This window comes from Dunckerocampus dactyliophorus, chromosome 12 (genome assembly GCF_027744805.1).
Source record: "Dunckerocampus dactyliophorus isolate RoL2022-P2 chromosome 12, RoL_Ddac_1.1, whole genome shotgun sequence".
In the NCBI taxonomy this organism is placed as follows: domain Eukaryota; kingdom Metazoa; phylum Chordata; class Actinopteri; order Syngnathiformes; family Syngnathidae; genus Dunckerocampus; species Dunckerocampus dactyliophorus.
Window position 1 is genome coordinate 23,336,548 of NC_072830.1, and position 19,718 is coordinate 23,356,265.

At 39.5% G+C, this 19,718-nt stretch overlaps 1 protein-coding gene across 4 annotated transcripts in view; it reads left to right on the forward strand.

Moving 5' to 3' along the window:
• limk1a (LIM domain kinase 1a) overlaps positions 1 to 19,718 on the forward strand; it is a 53,315-nt gene that overhangs the window by 17,609 nt on the left and 15,988 nt on the right. For 2 of the 4 annotated variants that reach the window (XM_054794596.1, XM_054794595.1), the window contains one exon: positions 6,144 to 6,282. In XM_054794596.1, coding sequence (XP_054650571.1) covers positions 6,144 to 6,282 — 139 coding nt within the window. Of the gene's footprint in view, positions 1 to 5,950; positions 5,975 to 6,143; positions 6,283 to 14,881; positions 15,143 to 19,718 lie in introns of those variants that run through there. The other 2 variants (XM_054794597.1, XM_054794598.1) reach the window with 2 other exon arrangements.

The window sequence follows — 19,718 nt, forward strand, 5'->3', positions numbered from 1 at the left end:
CTGATTAACCTAACATGCATGTTTTTGGAATGTGGGAGGAAACCGCAGTACCCACAGAAAACCCAACGTACGCACGGGGAGAACATGCAAACTCCACACATGCCCAACAGAGATTCAAACCCAGGTCTTCCCGATCTCCTGACTGTGTGGCCAACATGCTAGCCCCTCGGCCACGGTGCGGCCCGATACAAATAAATATCTTTATTAAATTGCAATCTGTCCTGCTCAACTTCAAACAGAATAAGTTCAGTGTCCAAGTTGCAGGGGTGTCCAACATTCATCACTATTAGAGCTGTCAGCTATTGGTGTTTTATTTATGACTGGCAACATTTAAATTGTACACTACTTTATTGACCAAGCAGATCTCCACTCAAACAGTGTGGCCATCGTCTTTATGCTATTTTGTGCTCATTTGTCATTACCCCATGAATGTGATATCCACTTGTGGCTTTCCCGTGGGACAAAAACGAGCGTTGCTTGTTTGTTTTAAAAACAAAACGTCACTGTGGTAAAAATTTGGAGTTCGAAGACCAGAAGCTAGGCAGATAATGCTAGCTTGCTAGTTAGCTGCCGCCAGCGACAGCTAGGCAAAGCGTGTAAACAAAGATGTAAAAATAGTCGAACGGAAATACAGTAGGTTTGATAAGGGTGTGATCAAACACTCTGGCATCGATTGGCATAGCATGTGGCAAGCTCATTACAAGACGTGTCATTTTGTTGGCTACCCTACTTGACTCAGCAGGCATGTAGTATTAACCGATCGGTTTTTGTGATCGGCTTTGAAATGCGTTTATAGGCATACGCCGATCACGTGTTTTTTATGGAAATTGGCCGATACTGATTGGTGGCCGAATGATGGGAGAATCCATACTTATTAGTTAACTTTGTGCACTTTATTATGTCTCCCAAGCGGCAGTGCGTCAAGGAAAAGGAAGGCCATGGAAGTGAAAGTAAACATCATAAAAAGCTCCAAGAGAGGAGATACGCCCTCCAATATGCTGTTTTGGTCTCAACTGCTCAACCGTGTGCGTGTGTGTGTGTGTGTGTGTGTGTGTGTGTGTGTGTGTGTGTGTGTGTGTGTGTGTGTGTGTGTGTGTGTGTGTGTGTTTTGACAAGTGTGTCTCCTCATAAATGTTTCAGGTTTGCATCTGTCAGCTGATAGTGATCCTTTCCACACATCTACCAGGTCCATTTGTTCCTTCCACTTCCTGTGGCAGTGTCACTGCGCACGTCATTTGATGACCCAGGCCAACATCTGTACTCACAAACTCTTGTGAGAGCTCTCTGCTCTGTAACTCTTGTGTCATATGTCCAAATGTTCTAAAATTACAATTTGAAAGTGAAGACAGCACCTTTTTATTACATATTTTTATTTCATATTGAAAAATCTTCTCTTCCACACTTTATAGTCTCATGGGAGTTAAATACAATGAATGGACATTTTCTTTCATCGTTTTTTTTCATCTAACCATCGCTCATCCATCGCACTTGGGACAAATGAATCATGTCCGCTATTGACCTGACTCTGGCTATCCTAATGATTAATAGGATGGACAGATGTTCAATATATTATTACATCACAGAACTGTCTTAAAACATTACCTCAGTGGCTGTAATAAATACGAATGGGGCAACCAATAAAGAGAACCTTATGGAGGTCATTATGTATTTAAAATGATTTTAACCAAAGCAATACACATCTACATGTAATCCTGATTGTGGTTTAGGGTTGTTTGTCATTGGTAGCTACAGCATGTCGTTAGCTCTTCTGCTATGACCCCTTTGTGGTAAATAGTTTTTACCAAAACATCTCGTATCAAGAAAACAAGAATGAAAATGGGGGATAACCATTTCTAAAAGTCTTTTTGTTGTGAATTTTTCTTGGATGGATGTGGATTCCACTTGGAGATCAATAAACAACCTACAGTATCAATCTATTTATTTAGTCATCTAGTTAGCTAAATAGCTAGCTTGTTATGCTACCAAACTAGTTGAATGTATAATGAGCAAACTTTTTTACAAAATTGAATTGAACAGAAGGTTTTTTTAGTTTGGCTTTTTTAAACAATTGGCCTAAAGAAGCAAATATGTGTACATAAGAAGCATTTTTATATCATTTCACTTTGTTGGACAATCACTGCACACAACTCTGAACAGTAAAATAAAGCCTCAATTACACTGCAGTGTCACGGCACCCGCATAAGCTACGGCGGTTTTTCCCTTCCGGGAAAGCCTCAAAAAGTCCACCAAAAAAAAAAAAAACAGTGGTGCAAATTGAGTGAAGAAATATACAAATCTGAGCAGTCATATGAATATGATATAAATATGAGCAGTTTCAGAGCAACGTGTACAATGTACAGTGACTGATGTTCCACATCAGTTAGTTTAATCTTCAACAACGATTTGGTTGTCACAGTCACCAGTGGTTGCTACGACACCGGAAGCTAAATAGCTAGTCATAGCTATTTAGTCATCGTCATAGAGAGTTGTTTTGTTGGAGAAGAGCTATAAAGTAATCACGATGCCGTCAGAAGGCCGGGGTAATGACTACGATGAAGCTTAATTAAGGCTTTAGGCTGACACTAGTTCAGTTAGCTTGCACGATGGGATCTGGTCCAACAGTATTTTTGGATGTAAGCAATCTAAGGTCACTATGACAATGATGCTACAAGGCAGTGGACAATCCAAATATATATTTTTTTAATTTAAGCGGAAAAACCTGGGCTGGCGACTTGGGACATGCCTGATTGATGGCGTGTGATCTAAGAGCTCTGCCTGATAACAAGAATATATGTTCTTCGCCACTGGTAGTCAGCAGAGTGCAGAACTTTGGCATTTATACACCATAGGAATTCAAATGACAGGAGAGTCAGTCCTGTCAACAATGCTGTATTTTTAACTGTTAGAAATTTAAGTTGTTTCTTAAAACAATAACTTACAGGGACGTTTTAAAATGGCACTTCCTGGCAAAAAGGTTGCCAACCCCTGCAGTGGACTGCCTTAGTTATATGACAAAACTCTACTTCGGTTACCCTTCGGAGGGTCTTCCAGTTTTTTTTTTGTGTGTGATCTCAGACAGAAAAAAGATGAGAGACTTGGGAGCCAAGGAATTTATGACTCTGTCAGATACTTTCAGTTCATTCCACTGAGGATTTCAACAGGAGGGAGGTGACGGTTTTAGATTTACGAACTCTACTCCTCCATTTTCATCTCCTCTGCTATTGGCTGATTTCAGACCTTTTGGTGGATTCCAGCTGAGTTTCTTAAAATCTCCTCGATTTCCCCTTTCCCTTTTCCACGCTTGTGAATTCCATCCCAGTGTGCTACTTTTCATCTTTCAACATATCATGTTTCTAACGCCCCCCCCAAGTTCATGTTGATGTTTTCACATACTTGTGCACGTTGTGCATGTGTGAGTGTGTGTGTGCACATGGAATCATAAGTGGGCAGAGACTCTGAGTATTTCACGCTGATAATCCTCTTACAGTCCATGCAGCTTCAAATTCTGTCACGCAAAAAAAAAAAATCCCCAAATGAGAGCTCCTAGAAGTGCATTAGCACACTAACCACCGTTCTACTATTATTAATTAAACATCTAAATCCTGATACAAATTATACATTGTGTACATCTTGATCTGGGTGTCAGTAATGCATTTACTCATATACCGTATTAAGTATGTTTCCGCTATTCTCAGCTGCAGAGTGTGCATATGTGAATCTCCACTAGGTATGACTTTGTAGCACAGGTTTGAAGGTTGTGTGTGTGTGTGTGTGTGTGTGTGTGAGACTCCATTGTAGTTATTAAATGACGCAGAGCAAGGACAGCAAAGTCGCTCCTGTCTGGATGCTGCTGACATCTCCTGAAAGCCTTGACCCACTTCCAGATCTCTCCCCCACCCAAACATGCTGCATACTGAAACAGCTCTGCTACAGTTTGCCTTAAGGCACTGCATGCAGATGCTCGGGAGAAAGGGTGTGTCTGTGCCAGTGCCTGATGAATAAATTGTGAATCACGGCACTAGAAGGTGAGCGTGCCAGCAGCCTTGCAGAGAGAGACGACCTTGGTCAAAGTCATACAAAAATGCTGCACTTGCAAAGTGTATGAAGTTCTTCACTGCTTGACAAGTATATACTGTATACTAGCAACACTGGTGTAGTTACTGAATAAAATAGTTTTTTTTAACCTTGAGTTACACATTTTTTGTATAAACAATTTAACTTTATGTGAGCACACAACATCACAAATAAACCTGGAAAATAAAGTTGCATAATATTTTTTAAATAGTTACATTAGAGCCACAAAAAGCAAGCTGAGGAATGCCAGGAAATGAGACGTATTTGGAAACTAGGTCTGGGATTGATCCAGACAGCCATCTGATAAGAGGGAGCCTCCACTGGGAAGTGGGGGAGACACTCACTTAGTCACAGCTGGTAGACACACAGATTTAGACAGATTACAAATAATAAAACACTAGCTAGCTTTGCACATGCACGCACGTTAGTGTATCATACAAAATGGGGATTAGCACACATTTTCAATACTCTAACTCACATTCCGTTCATCAATCCATCTATTTTCTATGCCGCCACCTCCTCATAAGCACCTAAGTGTAAGACACTACCTGAATGGCTGAGCCTAAACTCCGACCCGCACCCGCTCCATCTAAAGCGAGCATCTGGAAGCACTTTGGCTTTCACGTACTTCAAGGTAAAAATGAGCCTGGTAAGAACCAGACAATATTCAACCTTTGTTATACAAGCTTAAAATATTTTTGGAACACGACAAATATGAGAAACCACATAGCACGTTTCCACCCGAACCAGGAGGAAAAACAGCCATCGGAAGTTGCTGCCGACCAGAGAACCATCAAGAAGGTGATAACTAATTTTCCACCCAACTCGGAAAAGGCGAAGAGAATCACAAAGTCAGGCAATCGCAACTTTTATTGTCGTATTCGGTTGTTGAGAAGCAGGGCTTTTGTGCTTTGTTGCGCACTTTGGAATCCAAATACAACATCCCATCGCAACGTTATTTCACTGACACTGCAATTGTGAATAAGGGCAGCCTAGTGTTTTTTGTTATTCATAATATACTGATGTCTGCAAGCATTATTCTTGTATGTGAGCTGCCGGTACAGAAATCTATATTTTATATGAAAGCTGTTTTTGACTTTTGTATACAGCAAAAATATGATTTTGTCAGAGATTATATGCTTAGGATTTTAGTTTTAATTCAGAAGTCTATCATTTATTTGTGAATAATGGTAGATTTTTAATGTTGGTTAGTCAGAATCTTAATAGCTTAAATTTTTGTTCATTAAGCCATTTTGATACTTGAAAATGCTTAATTTGGGCAAAAAATATGTACAATTAGCTTACATGTGGATATTTTTTTACTAATAGGCCATAGTCAACCACAAGACAGCATAATTTATTAATTAATGTTTGAAAACCACGATAGAGTGAGAGAGTGATGTGCAAACCGCGATGTAACGAGGGACGACGGTATTCCCTTCGCATTTCAGCAAGCTTTTTCATTGCACTATATCTTCTCAGGGATCACATTTGGTAATAGTCAGTACAGCATCATCAAACAACATTTCAATGAATGAATGCAACCCAGTCGTTAATGTTACATTGAATGGACGATGCTGCACTCTAGTTGTGATTATGTTGCAGATGACAGCATTGCTTTGTCTTTGAAAAACAGTCAGTGCAAGCAAACACAGGCACAAAGGCCCAGTCATAGCTGTGTGTTTTTATGTGATCTCATTTGTCTGTCTGTCCACCTCATTAGAGCAGCCTTACAAAGACGCTCATTATCACCCACGGCACTATCATTTGGGACATCGTTCTCACAGCACCGAAACTTCTTTAGTTTGTGTAAAGAAGCTCATGGAAATGTAAACCGTAGCTTCATGTGGTTTACTGTATAACCTGCTGGTGTTTGAGTCAGATGTTGGAAAATGCTGCAGTGAGTCACTTTCACGTAGTTCAGCTACAAGCAAGCATGCCATCCAGCCTCGTAACTTGAGCATCTATTTGTCCTGAATATCACTGGCAACTGGATGCCCAAAAAAACATGTCACACTTCCATTAACAAAAATGTCATTGTTTTGGTTTTTTATATTCTCTTTTTTTAGGTGCTGTGAGTGCAGCAGCTCGCTGGCCCACTGGTACTATGAAAAAGATGGACAGCTCTTCTGCAAAAAGGACTACTGGGCCAAGTTTGGGGAGCTCTGCCATGGCTGCAACGACCTTATCACCACTGGCCTCATTATGGTAAGAGGATTAAACCACTAACGCTCATCTTCCCTTACCTCTGGGGCCTTGCTTTGCACAATTCGAAGCGCTGCCATTTAATGTGCAAAAAAAAAAAATGGTGATTCTTCTTCGCTAGGCGATTTTGGAGAAGTAATCCTTTTTGAGTTTACAGTCGGGTTTGCTATCGGTGACAAATCGTTACTTTTAAAACTGTCAATGCTTGAACGGTACCCAAACCTGTATTTAAAAAAAAAATGGAAAAAATGCAAATTTTGTCTAAAAATGATACGTTTTTTATTTTATGACATGCAAGTTGAACAGAATAGTAACTTAAATACTTCAATAACATATATATAAAATTGGAACTAAGTCATAAATTTACCAATAATAAAATCCACAACAGATATCATAAATATCACAACAAAACCAGCAGCAATACAGAACACAGGGATTGTGCAAAAAATAAACAAGGTTTTACAGTACTTTTAAGTTCATACATTCTGCTTTTAAGTGCATACATTTTGCGCAATTTGAGCAAAAATTGATAACTAATACCCCATTCTGGCGACCTGCTTGTTGATTTTGATGTTCAGAATCACGTTTTTTGTGAAGGCACCTTGGTTGTTGTGAATGTGATTATTATAATAATACAATTATTATCCTTTTCTTTTGCTATCTTGATACAGAACGTGGATAATTAGAATAAAATCGGATGGATTCATTGCACTTAAATACCTTTTTTGGCACATTTGCTTCCTGGTCTAATATTGTAGCTAAAAGCCCGTGGTTTTGTACGTGTGTGTTCTTTGCAGTGCAATCTCAGTAATGAAACATGGGAGGGGCACATTTACTTCTGTGTCCTCTAGTTTATTGGTCTTCTGACAAGGTAAAGACTGATGACGTTCTTTGCCCTTTCTACAATACCACACCAATATACTGTAAAGTTGCATGCTGAGTGCATGGAGAATGTAGAGAATAGAGCATTATGTGGTTTAATATGTTGTTCTGCTGCGTGTGTTCATCGAAATAAAATGTCATCAGAAGCACTGCATCTCTCATCTCTACGACAGATGAATGCCTTGACTTCTCGCACACAGCATTTCCCTGACGTTGTTGATTATTTCCAGTCTCATTTTAAGTCGTTCTGATTATTTATTTTGTGCAAGGTGGCGGCTATCATTAACTACTAGTGAGAGCAGCGGCCATATTAATTAAATGACACGTCTTTATTAAGCACAGGAATGTAATTGTGGTGAGTATGCCTGTTGTAATGTTTTGAGGATTTATTTATATTATGAAATGTGACGTTATTAGAACTTGCGAGGAGGAATTGCATTACAGTTGCTCTATGAGTCTTCCACCTTGCACATGCAATATTGCCGTGCCCTGGCCCACCTCTTCCAATTGTGCCAGAGAAGATGGAAGTGTACTGAGGCTGAGCACATGGTACTACTTGCTTAGTGTGGGTACACCCTCAAATGGCTGTGAGAGATTTTATTGGCCACTTAAGGAGACTTGTGTAGAAGTTAAGAACAGCGAGGCTTATAGTATCGCACAAAAGTTAGTACACCCCTCATATTTGAGCAAGCATTTTATTACATCTTCTCAAGAGACAATACCATAGAATTGGAGCTTGGATATTACTTAGAGTTGTCAGCGTACAGCTTGGAAAGCCGTACAGATTCACTGTCCTCTGAAAATAATTCAACAGACAGCCATTATTTTCTCAATATTTGCTTCCAATGAAGCAATTATGTAGATACTCTACAAATGTTCCTCTCAGCTTTTCATGAGATAGCAAGGTCACCATATATACTACATATTTCTAGTAAATTCCAAAGTTAATCACAGCATTGCATTATCTTATAATGAAATCAGCATAATTCGTAATAACTAATTGAGTCACCCAACACTGACTGTGCATCAGTCTGAATTGGTTTTAGCACAATTAGAATTTATGATGTCTCCTCAGCTTAAACCAATGTACATTATTCAGGATTGTAGACAGTTAGAGTGGTAAAACAAAGTATATGAAGAGTGGCTCTGCGTAGGCATTTTAATCAGACTGGCTGCAAATAAAGTTGGCCGAATGGGCTGTGGCTTGGGGATGTCATGGTACATAAATGCAAGTCATACACAATACACAAAACATTTTTATACACCGTGTTGATACAATCTTAGCAATAATTGGTGCCATCTCTATTGTGTGTACCTGCAAAAACATGTGTCCGAAATATGGAGAGCACAAACTTACTTGCCAGACATTACTCAGGTAATTTATAACCTTTACTGAGGATATATGGGCTCAACTGAGGCTTCCACTCTGGTAATTGAAGTATACCTCATCCCATCCTCGCTCTGTTCTGTCCAATCTTTTAACAAGACACATCTGCAGACTCAATGAAAAAGCTGCAGAAGGATGGTATTCTAAAATACTGCTGCGTTTTGCTTTTTGTAACTCAATATCAAGACCACCACTTGCAGACATTGTTGACATTGATTCATGATGATGAATTAGCTCAACTCCTCTTGTACCATAATTAAATGATTTTACAGTTAGTCAGGTAAAGTTGCCGACCTCTACTGGTCACCATTATTTATTTGAAACATCTCATTTAAACATTGGGACTTTCGCTTATGTCATTTAAAAAAAAGCCTCAAACAGTGGAGGGGGATTTCAAAAGTCACAGGGTTTTTTTAGCAAATTTTTTTAGCAATCCAAATCACATGAGGTAAACGTTACATCATGAGTTTTCAACTTGTTTTCTGTTTCACTCTGAAAAATGCATCGAAAATGAACTTGTTTCAACGCTGTGCCTCGTGCGTGTCACAGCGAGTAATTGACCACCAAAAAAATGTGAAGAATACAAAGTGAAATAAATCACTATTGTATTTATAATCAGTGACGTGCGGTCAGGGGTGCCAGGTGAGGCAGAGCCTCACTTGTCATGATGAAAAAAAAAAAAACAATAATAACATCAAATAAATATTAATATTTTTCCATTGAACTGTATTATAAATGTATTTTTTGTATGATTCCAATCATTTTTAACATTGTATTAAGTACAAATTTTTCACATTTCCTGATCAAATACAGGGAACAAACCTAAGGTGAGAGTTGCTTCTCGGCTTAGTGCGGAAGCCCTGCCTACCGTCTGAGTGCACACTGAGTGGGTTCATGGCACCTGCATTTCTGTTTGTCAGCATGCCACTAATATATTGTTGCAGAAACATTTAATATATGCCATGACTTTCTACCGCCTTTTTAATGTCTTTAACGTCTTTGTGACATCATTATTCTTGCTAATCAGACAATAAAATACACAGAAATGTCATACGGGAGGCGGTGCAGTACCGATGCAGCCTGAAGGGGTTAGGTGTGCGTGAGCTGGAAGGTGCTTGTCAATTGCCGTCCTCGCATAGAGATAAAGCCTGCATTTTTTTATTTTTATTTTTTACTTGAAAGACACCAACAGCAGTGCCGGCTAGAGATTTACAGACAAGTCAAAGGCAAAATATTTTTATGCCCTCCTGAATTTGACTGCCACGCAAGCTCACCAGGAGGTGATTAGACTTTTACAACAAAGTATCACAACACATCTTGGAAAAGGAGGGTGCATGTACTTCATATACAGATAAAAGGTAGGAACACAAATGGTTTTCAGTTAATAAAAAAATTTACTAGAAAAGTACTCAGAGCGTGCAGACCTCCGCCAAGCGCCATACTTCCCCCCCGTGTTGTGATGCACACCAAAATAATAATCCTACATTTTTTGGATCAGTCTTTGATATTTTGTAGAACCTGTTAGAAACTTGTCCTGTATTTTTTTTTCCAAGTGCTCTGACCCATTTTTTGTGGAGTTATATGCACAAATGGCGAAAATGGTCCTACTGTATCTGGCTATATTAAAGAATATCCAGACGGTGATCCGGATCACCTCCAAAATGTAATCAGTTCTTTCATGTCCCATTTCCGACAGTTCCTGAAAATTTCATCCAAATCCATTCAGAACTTTGAGTTTGAGCACAAACAGACAAACAGATAAATGCCGGCAAAAACATAACCTCCGCGCTTGCATTGGCGGAGGTAAAAAAACACCAAGGGAGTCAGTGCCTCACCAGCCATGAACCTCACTAATTGTCACTGTTTATAATACAACGGACCTTCTGACTTTTTCATAGGTAAAACTTAAAGAATGTTTAGTGGACAAAACAAAGGCAGCCTGATTGTCTGCTCTTCACTGTTTTATAGTTTTGATTTCACTTTCTTGTGTTTTGTAGGAGGAACACCAACACAATGTAAATGTGCGGTAAAAGTTGGGAAACTTTGGTAGGAAACTGAAACAATGGAAAGTTCCAGATGTGATACTGAACTATTTTAATAACTGCTGGGTGGGGGTGAGGTGCTTTTGTGTTTTACAGAACCTCTTAGTGATGCCTGATAACATGAAGACACATCTGTTTTTAATTGTTGAGCAATCCGGTGTAATGTGGTTGGTCAGTAATATATCATGTTAACATGATCTCATCAGACAGTGAATGCAACACAAGAGGAATATCTCGACTAAATGAAACAATGACTGAAAACATTGTAATATGTATGCCAGAACAGTAATACCTCTTTTAGCATTTACACGGGAAAGGGAACACAATATTGTTCTTATTAGTGATGGGAAACTCAGTTTCTTTTAATGACTCAAATTTTTTTGAGTCACTTATTGAATTGAATGAATGAATTGGGTACTCGATTCACTCATTTCACTCGCCACTGTCAACCGATTGTTTCTCTCGCGATACTCGGTGCATGTCTTCACAATCGATGAATCTAAAGAATTATGGCTGATTATTATCGATACAGCATTCTTTTATCGGCTAATCGGAATCGTTACTCCTCAAATCGACTATCCGGTCACATCGGTTTATCGTTCACATCCCTCGGTACAACCCACCTGTTTATAATCCCCTATGAACCAGGAAATAGCCTGCCAACAGACAAAACGGATGGATACACAAATACAAAGATGACGCTCAACCAGCTTTTCTGTCACTTTTTTTACAGTTTAGTCTTGGTGGAGTGTTATTCTAGTTGCATATTATCATAATGGCATTGGTAAAACAACCAATCAAACAAACTAAAGGAGGTAATCCGTGGTCGCCATGGGAATGAGATTAAGGTTACTTTGAAGTTGTGGTAGTCAGATTAAAATTAGCACATATTGTTTCATAGCATTTCCTCTTTTCTGAGGAATCAGTTATTCTATTAGCTTTTAGGAAATCCCCTGTTTTGGCAACAGGCTGATAGGTTTCACTTCTGAACTGCTAGTTCTTTTTCTGCCTTACAATATAGAAGGGACACCAAAATATTGAGCGTTATTTTGAACTTGTAAATTGTCCACGTCTCTCACTGCTATGTTGAGGCTTTTGAATAATATTAATTAATATTTTACTGGATTAAAAACTCAAGAGCCGTTCACAGTACAGTATCAACATTTCAGCTTTTTCTTGTTACATTGTGTCTTTTTACTCTATTTTTCCTTTGTTGCTGTGTTTTTTGTTTGTTTTATTGTTATGATGTTCCAATGGCCCCTAAAAATTGTAGTGGTCCACAAATGGTCCAGGGCCGCACTTTGGACACCCCTTACGTATTTCACCAGGAAAGCGAAGTGTTACCAAACAACATCGGAGTGTGTCCAGACTCAATAATGCTCGATAAATGCACAATAATAAATGCACAATTATTATTATTGCTAGTCATGACTGCTACTAGTGTTGTATACGCTTCCGCATCTTGTACACTCCCCGGACTTGTGGAGGTGCCCTGCATGTCTGGATACTTCGCCTTTCGTGACCGCTTGTACAGTATTTGATTACAGAGTAAATACATGATGCAAGAAACACTTCCTGTCTTTCCTTTTAGCACGTGCCGCCAACTGTAACAGGTAGCTCCAAAACCATTTGCGGCCACCCAAATGCTTTAGTGGCGAGCTGCCACAAATAAATGAATGTAGGGGTAACGCTTAAGCTTAAGTTTTTCATGAACTGTCAGCATCCCTCCCTCTGTGCAGAAGCAACCTGCAGTGTGTCTGGCCACCTATTAATATCTCACCAGTCATAGCCTTGATCCCATGCTCGTAACAAGGAGCGGGGTCAGCGCAATGTGTGACGACAAGGACAAGCCTGACACTGAGCTGGCGTAGGAGTGACACAGCAGCAAAGGGAGTGTGTGGACTATAGCTGCATGCAGAGAGGAAAAAAAGCAGAAGCAGTGCTAACGGGATTAACAGAGTGCACACACACGTTGTATATCACATGTCCGATGACATCATTGATACGGGCCGTCAGCACTGTCTGTTTTGGCTCTCTTTGCTAATATGGTGAATTCCTTCTGGCTCGTGTTGTGTTTTTGTGGGTAGGGGACACTTCCTTCCTTCTACTTCCTCTTTATTTTAATATCTGCTCTTCTAAAAACGCTAAATGCGTCCATACAACACACGTTGTATCAAAGGGTTTGCTTAAGTGTGGTACGATGATGAAGTAATGTCAGGTTTTTTTTATTGCAGTTGTTGACTACATTGGTAATATAAACACCTAAACAATAGAAACATTTGAAACAAGTATGAGTCAGTACTTTTCTGACACTATGAAAACTGAACATTTTAGTGTATTGTATATAATGTATATTTGATTACACAATACTTTTTTTCATATTTAGTACAATACATAACAACATTGGCATTGCACTAAGCTAACAACAAAATGACATTGGGACAGCCTGAGTGTAAATAGTAGGGATGCACAATGTATATCTTTTTCAAGCCGACACCGTTAACTTCCTGCTTCTCCATACCGATACTGATACTGTTACCAATAACCGATATCTTTTTATTTCTATTATATTTTTCCATTTAAATTTAACAGTAGTTTATGCACACCTGGAGGTAAGAATGACTCAAACAGAGTCGAATTTGACAAACTGTACCTGTAGATTTGTCCTAACCAAGTATCATGACATCACTACTATTAACAAGCCATTAAAAAAATAGTGCTCAGAAGTACAAACTGTGGCTCCGAGTTTACTAGCTGACAAAAGCTAGTATCTTCAACAATGGTAAAGGGCTGGTCATCCAGTGCCATTATTTATTTATTTCCATGATAAAATCACAGATAGCTTTAGCACTCGTCTCGTCTCTTACAAATGTTTTTTTCCAATTTTCAAACGCTAAGGAGGTAGGAACAAGCCCTGTGCTTGGCCGTCGTAGTGAAGCCGGCATTTCAGGTGGCTGATAAAGTTTGATGTGTTGAAGCTCGATGTTTTTTTTTCCCTCATCGTGGGTCGCATGTTTGCAGAGCATTTTGAGCATTTTGTGCAATGTCTGAAACAGTGAGATGTCCCACATGGTCGACGGCATGTGTGTTGATAAATGAGCTCAGGGGAAGTTATGACAGCTTTGCAGAACGTCACAGAAAAAGAGCTCTTGATTTGCTCACGCTAACCCAGCAATAGCACAATCATTGGAGTGTTTGTTTTTTTAATCGATTATTGGAGCTATTCTTTACTGTTATGTGATGTATCAGTATGATGTCATAATGCGTCATCGGCCCGATAATGATCGTGCACCCCTAGTAAATAGGAAAAGGTTCAGCAGGTTAAAAGGACATTTGACTAAATTACCTTGGTATTTTAAAAATATTTTTGTAGGATGGTACTGTAGTACTGTATGACGTGGTCGTATCCCAACCTTCTTCTTTAGACCACAATCCAGATGAGATGGAATCAGCAGTGCCTCAGTGCCTCCAAGTCGTTCACTCCATTTTGCCTCATTTCCTTCATAACAGGATTAAACAACAATTATGATATTGACCTGAGTGCAAGGCGCTATTTTTTCTCAAGAAAATATTCGGACAGAGTCATCTTGTATCTGGAATTTAGAGATTCATGTATGTAAACCAATAGTTGGTGGCAAACAAGAACTATTCTTCCTGTAACTCACACACAGCAGTGACCTGGAGAAATGCATCCACGACATCGAGAGACTCGCTCTACAAAAATATCTCATTGGTTGTTAATCGGTTGCTAATTATTGTTAATGTTGAGCGGCTAAGAAATAGGACTATTTTATTGCAATTGACCAGTTGTTACTTTGTGCTTTGGCTGTGTTATGTCTCTTTTTTAATTTTTTGTTTTGCCATAAAAGTATTTTTTCCAAAAACGGATCTTGAAAAAGAAGTGACGTCTGGAAAAATTCATCCTTACTAAGTAGCCATTAATGACTAGTTATTTGTATAAAGATTATAATACATTACACATTGGATATCGCATCGCAGCACAGTAAAAAACAAAAAAACATATTTAGATGTTAACTGTGTCATTTTGCAAAAATATGCTTGACTCCATATAAATGTATCAAAATTGCTTAAGACCTTTGGTTTACACTTCTGCATGTGAGTATTAAGTGGTGAGAATGTGCCTTTCAGAAGACTAGAAGAAGAATTTGCTGATAGCACGAGGGAGTGTGTGTGTGTGTGTGTGTGTGTTTGGAGCGGGGGCGGGGCCAAACAGGAAGCGATGAGGTCATTGCTAAAGTAGGAGAGGAGGGTGGGTGTGTGTGTGTGTGTGTGTGTGTGTGTAGGAGGGCAGACAGGAGGGGATGAGCTCAGCTGCAGAGGCGTGGGTTTGCTCGCCTCCCGCCCTCCCTGTGCAGCTTTCCACCACACTGTGACCGCTGCCTGCCCGTGTGTGTTGTGCGTTGTGACCGCCTGTTCTTTTTTAGAATGAAATAGAACAGCACAGAGACTCCGGCTCAAGGTGGCTGTCATGGTGGGAGACTTGTTTTTCTGGAGCTTCTGCTGTCTCAGGCTGTGGAAAAGGGATAAGAAGGTGAGTGGGAGCACTGGTGCTGATGTGTATGTACAGTATGGATGCATGAGCCGGCGAGAAGACAAGTGGCCGACGTGGTTCGCCGGCTGCTGCGTGCACGTCCTCCATCTTTTGAAGCCGGTGCAGTATATGTGTCATTTAAATGTGGGTCACTTTTTTGCTGTGTAATTCCATAGCTCCCCTCTTTTCAGTGAGGCGCTCTCTTCACGTAAAACTGATGAGCCTTGCCAGATAAGACCGTTAGAGAGAATGGATGGTTTTATCAGTATTTTTTAATTGGCATGTTTAACCCGTTTCTCTGCCTTGCCTGACCATAATTTCTTATATTATCACAGCGGATGTGAGCTCTCCAGTGCGAAAGACTCGGCTGAATACATTAGCAGGGTCTTTAAAGCCAGGCCTGTATGTACTGTGCTGCTCTACTGTTAGAAGCAAAAGGGGCTTTCCATTCTGAGCATCAATGTCGCCTACTGTCTTCTTCCTGGCTCTCTTAATTCTGTTTGCCTAAATAATGTCATCTGTAACAGCATCACTGAGGTCTAAGCTTGGTCGCGTTTACTTTTTCTAGCAGGAAATGGTTTTGACATGTTTGTCAAGCATGACTGAGGTGTAGCTGTCCCTGTGAGGCAGTATCTGTTACCACTTTGCGTGTGTTGTTTTGGCTTTAGTGTCAAAACAGCAGCAGGATGTGACTGAAGACATGGGCGCACAAATGCATCGGTTCTGCATGTGGACTTTTGTTTCTAAAGGCCATTACAACAAGATCACGTTTAAGCGCTTTAATTTGGTGAGGCCCATAAGAAAGGCCGCGTCCACTGTTAATATGAGCTCGTTTTGGTTTACTTAGCTTATGGTAGTCCATCGTATCAGATCATGACTTCAACTTCTTCTGTTGGTGAGTTTTGAGGTGTCTGAAAAGTCCAATACGGGAGCTGCAGGGTCTATTGCAATGGGGGTGTATGAAGTTAGTGTTTGTTGTGGTCTTGGCTGCAGAGACCATCTTCCTCCGTGCCCTCATTTTGGTTTATATTTAGCCAGACTGGGGTTAATGGAATTTTATGCTTGTGATAACATTATCCTGTATACACAAAAACGTCTACACCAGGGGTAGGGAACCTATGGCTCGGGAGCCAGATGTGGCTCTTTTGATGACTGCATCTGGCTCTCAGACATTTCTTAACAACACCATAAAATGTGTTTATTTTAATTTGTTTTCCTGACATTTTAAAGTAAAACATTACAGAAACAGAAACATTACAAAATTCAAAATATGCATTGTAATGCATTTTAACCCATCCATTTTTTTTTCTAGCGCAATGCCAGCTGTCCTTCCCATGTTTTCCGTGTCAGACACCAAAACTTGATTATTATTGGGGTTGTCCCTCATTTAATCAAACCTTCTTCAATCAAATAGTCAGCTAGCTAATTGTGCAGAGACAACCCTTTTGATGAAAAAGGAAAAGAAAGAAAGATACGGAGTAGGGCACAAAACCATGCAGCACCAGAAGTTGCATTAATGGTAAAAAGCAATTTATTTATTATTGGTTAGCTTCAATATAACAACATTATTACAAAGAATACATTCAGAGACTGATATTCTAAAATTGCTAGTATTCCTTAAATACTGTATTCACACATTTGGTTGTATTCGGTGTTAAAAAATATGATATGGCTCTCACGGAAATACATTTTAAAATATGTGGCTTTCATGGCTCTCTTAGCCAAAAAGGTTCCCGACCCCTGGTCTACACCCTCCTTTACAGGTGCTGATCATTGTTATTGGCAATAACACTCATTAGCTAAACTCATACATTCCCGATCAGTAAAGTAATCTAAATGATTTAGAAGTATTTTAAATGCAATGTTTTTCATTCTCCTTTTTATTAATCAATAATATTGTGTGATCCACAACATCAACCTCTTATCAAGTGTTCATTGAAATACCACCCATCCACTTTCTATGCCGCTTATCCTCACTAAGGTCGCGGGGGTACACTGACTATGCTGACTTTGGGCGAGAGGCGGGGTACACACTGGACTGGTCGCCAGCCAATCCCAGGGCACATATAGACAAACAACCATTCACACCTATGGACAATTTAGAGACCCTAACTCCACACAAGTCGAGATTCGAACCCGGGTCTTCCCGATCTCCTGATTGAAATACAAAAATGTAAATTAAAACATGTAAGCTTAAATAAAAATTTCCCACAAATTATTTGTTGTTATTGTTATAATTGTTATCCTTTTTTATAACAGACATAGTTGTAAAAATTGGTTTAGTATGCTTTTCTTACAATACAATACTTTTTTATTAACGTTTCCACCCAAATTCATAGTTATTAGTACTGTAATTAGTGCTGTAATTATATGTAGAAAACATATTAATTGGTATGATATAATATGCATTTCTTATTAGCCAAGACTTTTTTAAATGTACCCTTCCCAATTGATGCAGTGATTTTTACATTATTTTAATGATTTTTTTCAATTTTATTTTGGATTTTCCATTACTTTTTAATGGATTCCTAACTTTAAAAACAAAATTGTCATTAATTGTTTAATTTGGTTCCTTTTGTTAATTTTCTCTGATTTATTTTCCAAATGTTTGTCCTCAACGGGGGAGCTCATTGCGCTTAACCCCAGACAAGTGGTCACTCACAGAATGTTAAGATTGGCCACTAATAGTATGAAGCAGATGTCAAGCATCTCTGACTTACCACCAACATGTTTTTCACATTTTAGTGTTGCCAAGAGGCCTTATGGAGTCTGGCATAAATGACTAGTGATTGGCTTAAAAGTCATGTTTGTTCACATTCCTCAGCCAAGCATAGGTCACACATGTTAATCATTTCAAAACAAATAAAGTTTTAGGGCTCCTGACACGTTAAGTTGACCTCATCTGTGGTTGCTCGGTGTCACAATGACAGTCAAAGTCTGACTCGTATACTGTTTTCACACAAATTTTAGGTTCTATGGTCATCATCACACGTGTCCTGTTTGATCACTAAAAAGAAACACCTTTGTAATATATTGAAGTCTTGGGGGATTTTGCAGGGGTCTAGTGCTCACTTTATGTTTTAATACTGAAATCCAGTTTAGTAAATTTCAATTCTCCAAAGAAAACAAGCAGTTTTATGGCTCTGTAACGCAACATGCAGCATTTTGATCAAAACAAGCTGAAGTGAAACAGTTAAATGATCATATCCTGTCGATGTGACTTTAAGGCCAGCAGCCGTTGAAATAGAACGCTCTGTTGCAAAATAACAAGCTTTCTCCTGAACCCATCCAGCCTTCCCCTGGGGGGGGGGTGTACATTTGGTCCCACTTTGTTTAGCTGCTAATAGAAGGAGCCACAAGGCGTCATGGTCGTCCAGCATTCAGTCAGTCACACACTGATGAGCTCATAATACACAGTGGATGAAATACAGCTGCCTGAATGCAGGCATGAAATATCTTAAGGCCGTGGTGCATTAAATACATGTGATGTTTGTCAACAGTCACATGGTGGACACCACATGGAATAATGCTTTTATTTTGAAGTTTTACAGCAGCTTTCCTCCTGGTATTGCTTTCAACCATTAATGTTTTTCTCCCCTGTAATTGCCACCTTGGGATGGAAGTGTTTCCCAAACATAACGACGACAGCTGCCGTCTGTCATATGTGGTCCTAGTGTATGTGTGTGTGTGTGCGTGTGTGTGTGTGTGTGTGTGTGTGTAAGTAAATGGCAGCCACAGTGTCAGATTATATAAAGTCACACACCCTTTTCATCCTTGCCCAGCTGTCCTCGCTTCTTCCTGTATCCCATTTGGGGGCGTCTACACTCACATACATGTGCACGCACGCACACACACGTACACACGTGTCATGTTTCCTTCACAACCCAGACACTTTGTTGACATTACATTCATTTCCTGAACCCTGGATTTGTTTTGTTATCCTAATATCCCATAATAGATTACATCTACTCATCTGCCCATAAAATGATTCATTTGCTACCCATGATGTGACTCCTTTGTACTGCTCTCTCTCCTTCATAATTATGGTGTTTACATCCACGCAAATGTTCAGTGTTAGAAAATAACTGTTTTTGGCTCCTGGTTGATTATTAAACGATCAGAGCTTTTCAGTCTCTGCCAAATGTCATTTTACATGCAAATTTGACTTCCAAAGCCGTAAATAAATATGCCTGTGCAGTGTCTTGCTTCTTTGCCATTTGCTTAGCTTTGTGTGTGCGTGCGCGTGTGAGCTGGCTCATGTTATCCGTGCTGCTCTCCCAGTAGGGCGGGGCAGGAGGCATACGGCCGGGGATATTGATTTCATTGATTCTTCTTGTAATGATGCTGCACATGTTTCTTCCGCTTTGTCTCGGGTTCCAGTTTTCATTTCGTTTCAGTTCAATGAGACTCACCAGTGATCGTTTTTTGGGAGGGCAAATACTTTTTAAAGCAATTTAACACCCATTTTATTATGTTTTAGAATATTTTTCCTGTAACTGTAACTATCACCACAGAACACAAAATTAGGTATACCTGCAGATCTAATGTAGTTAATGAAAATTCTGCCTTTACAAAG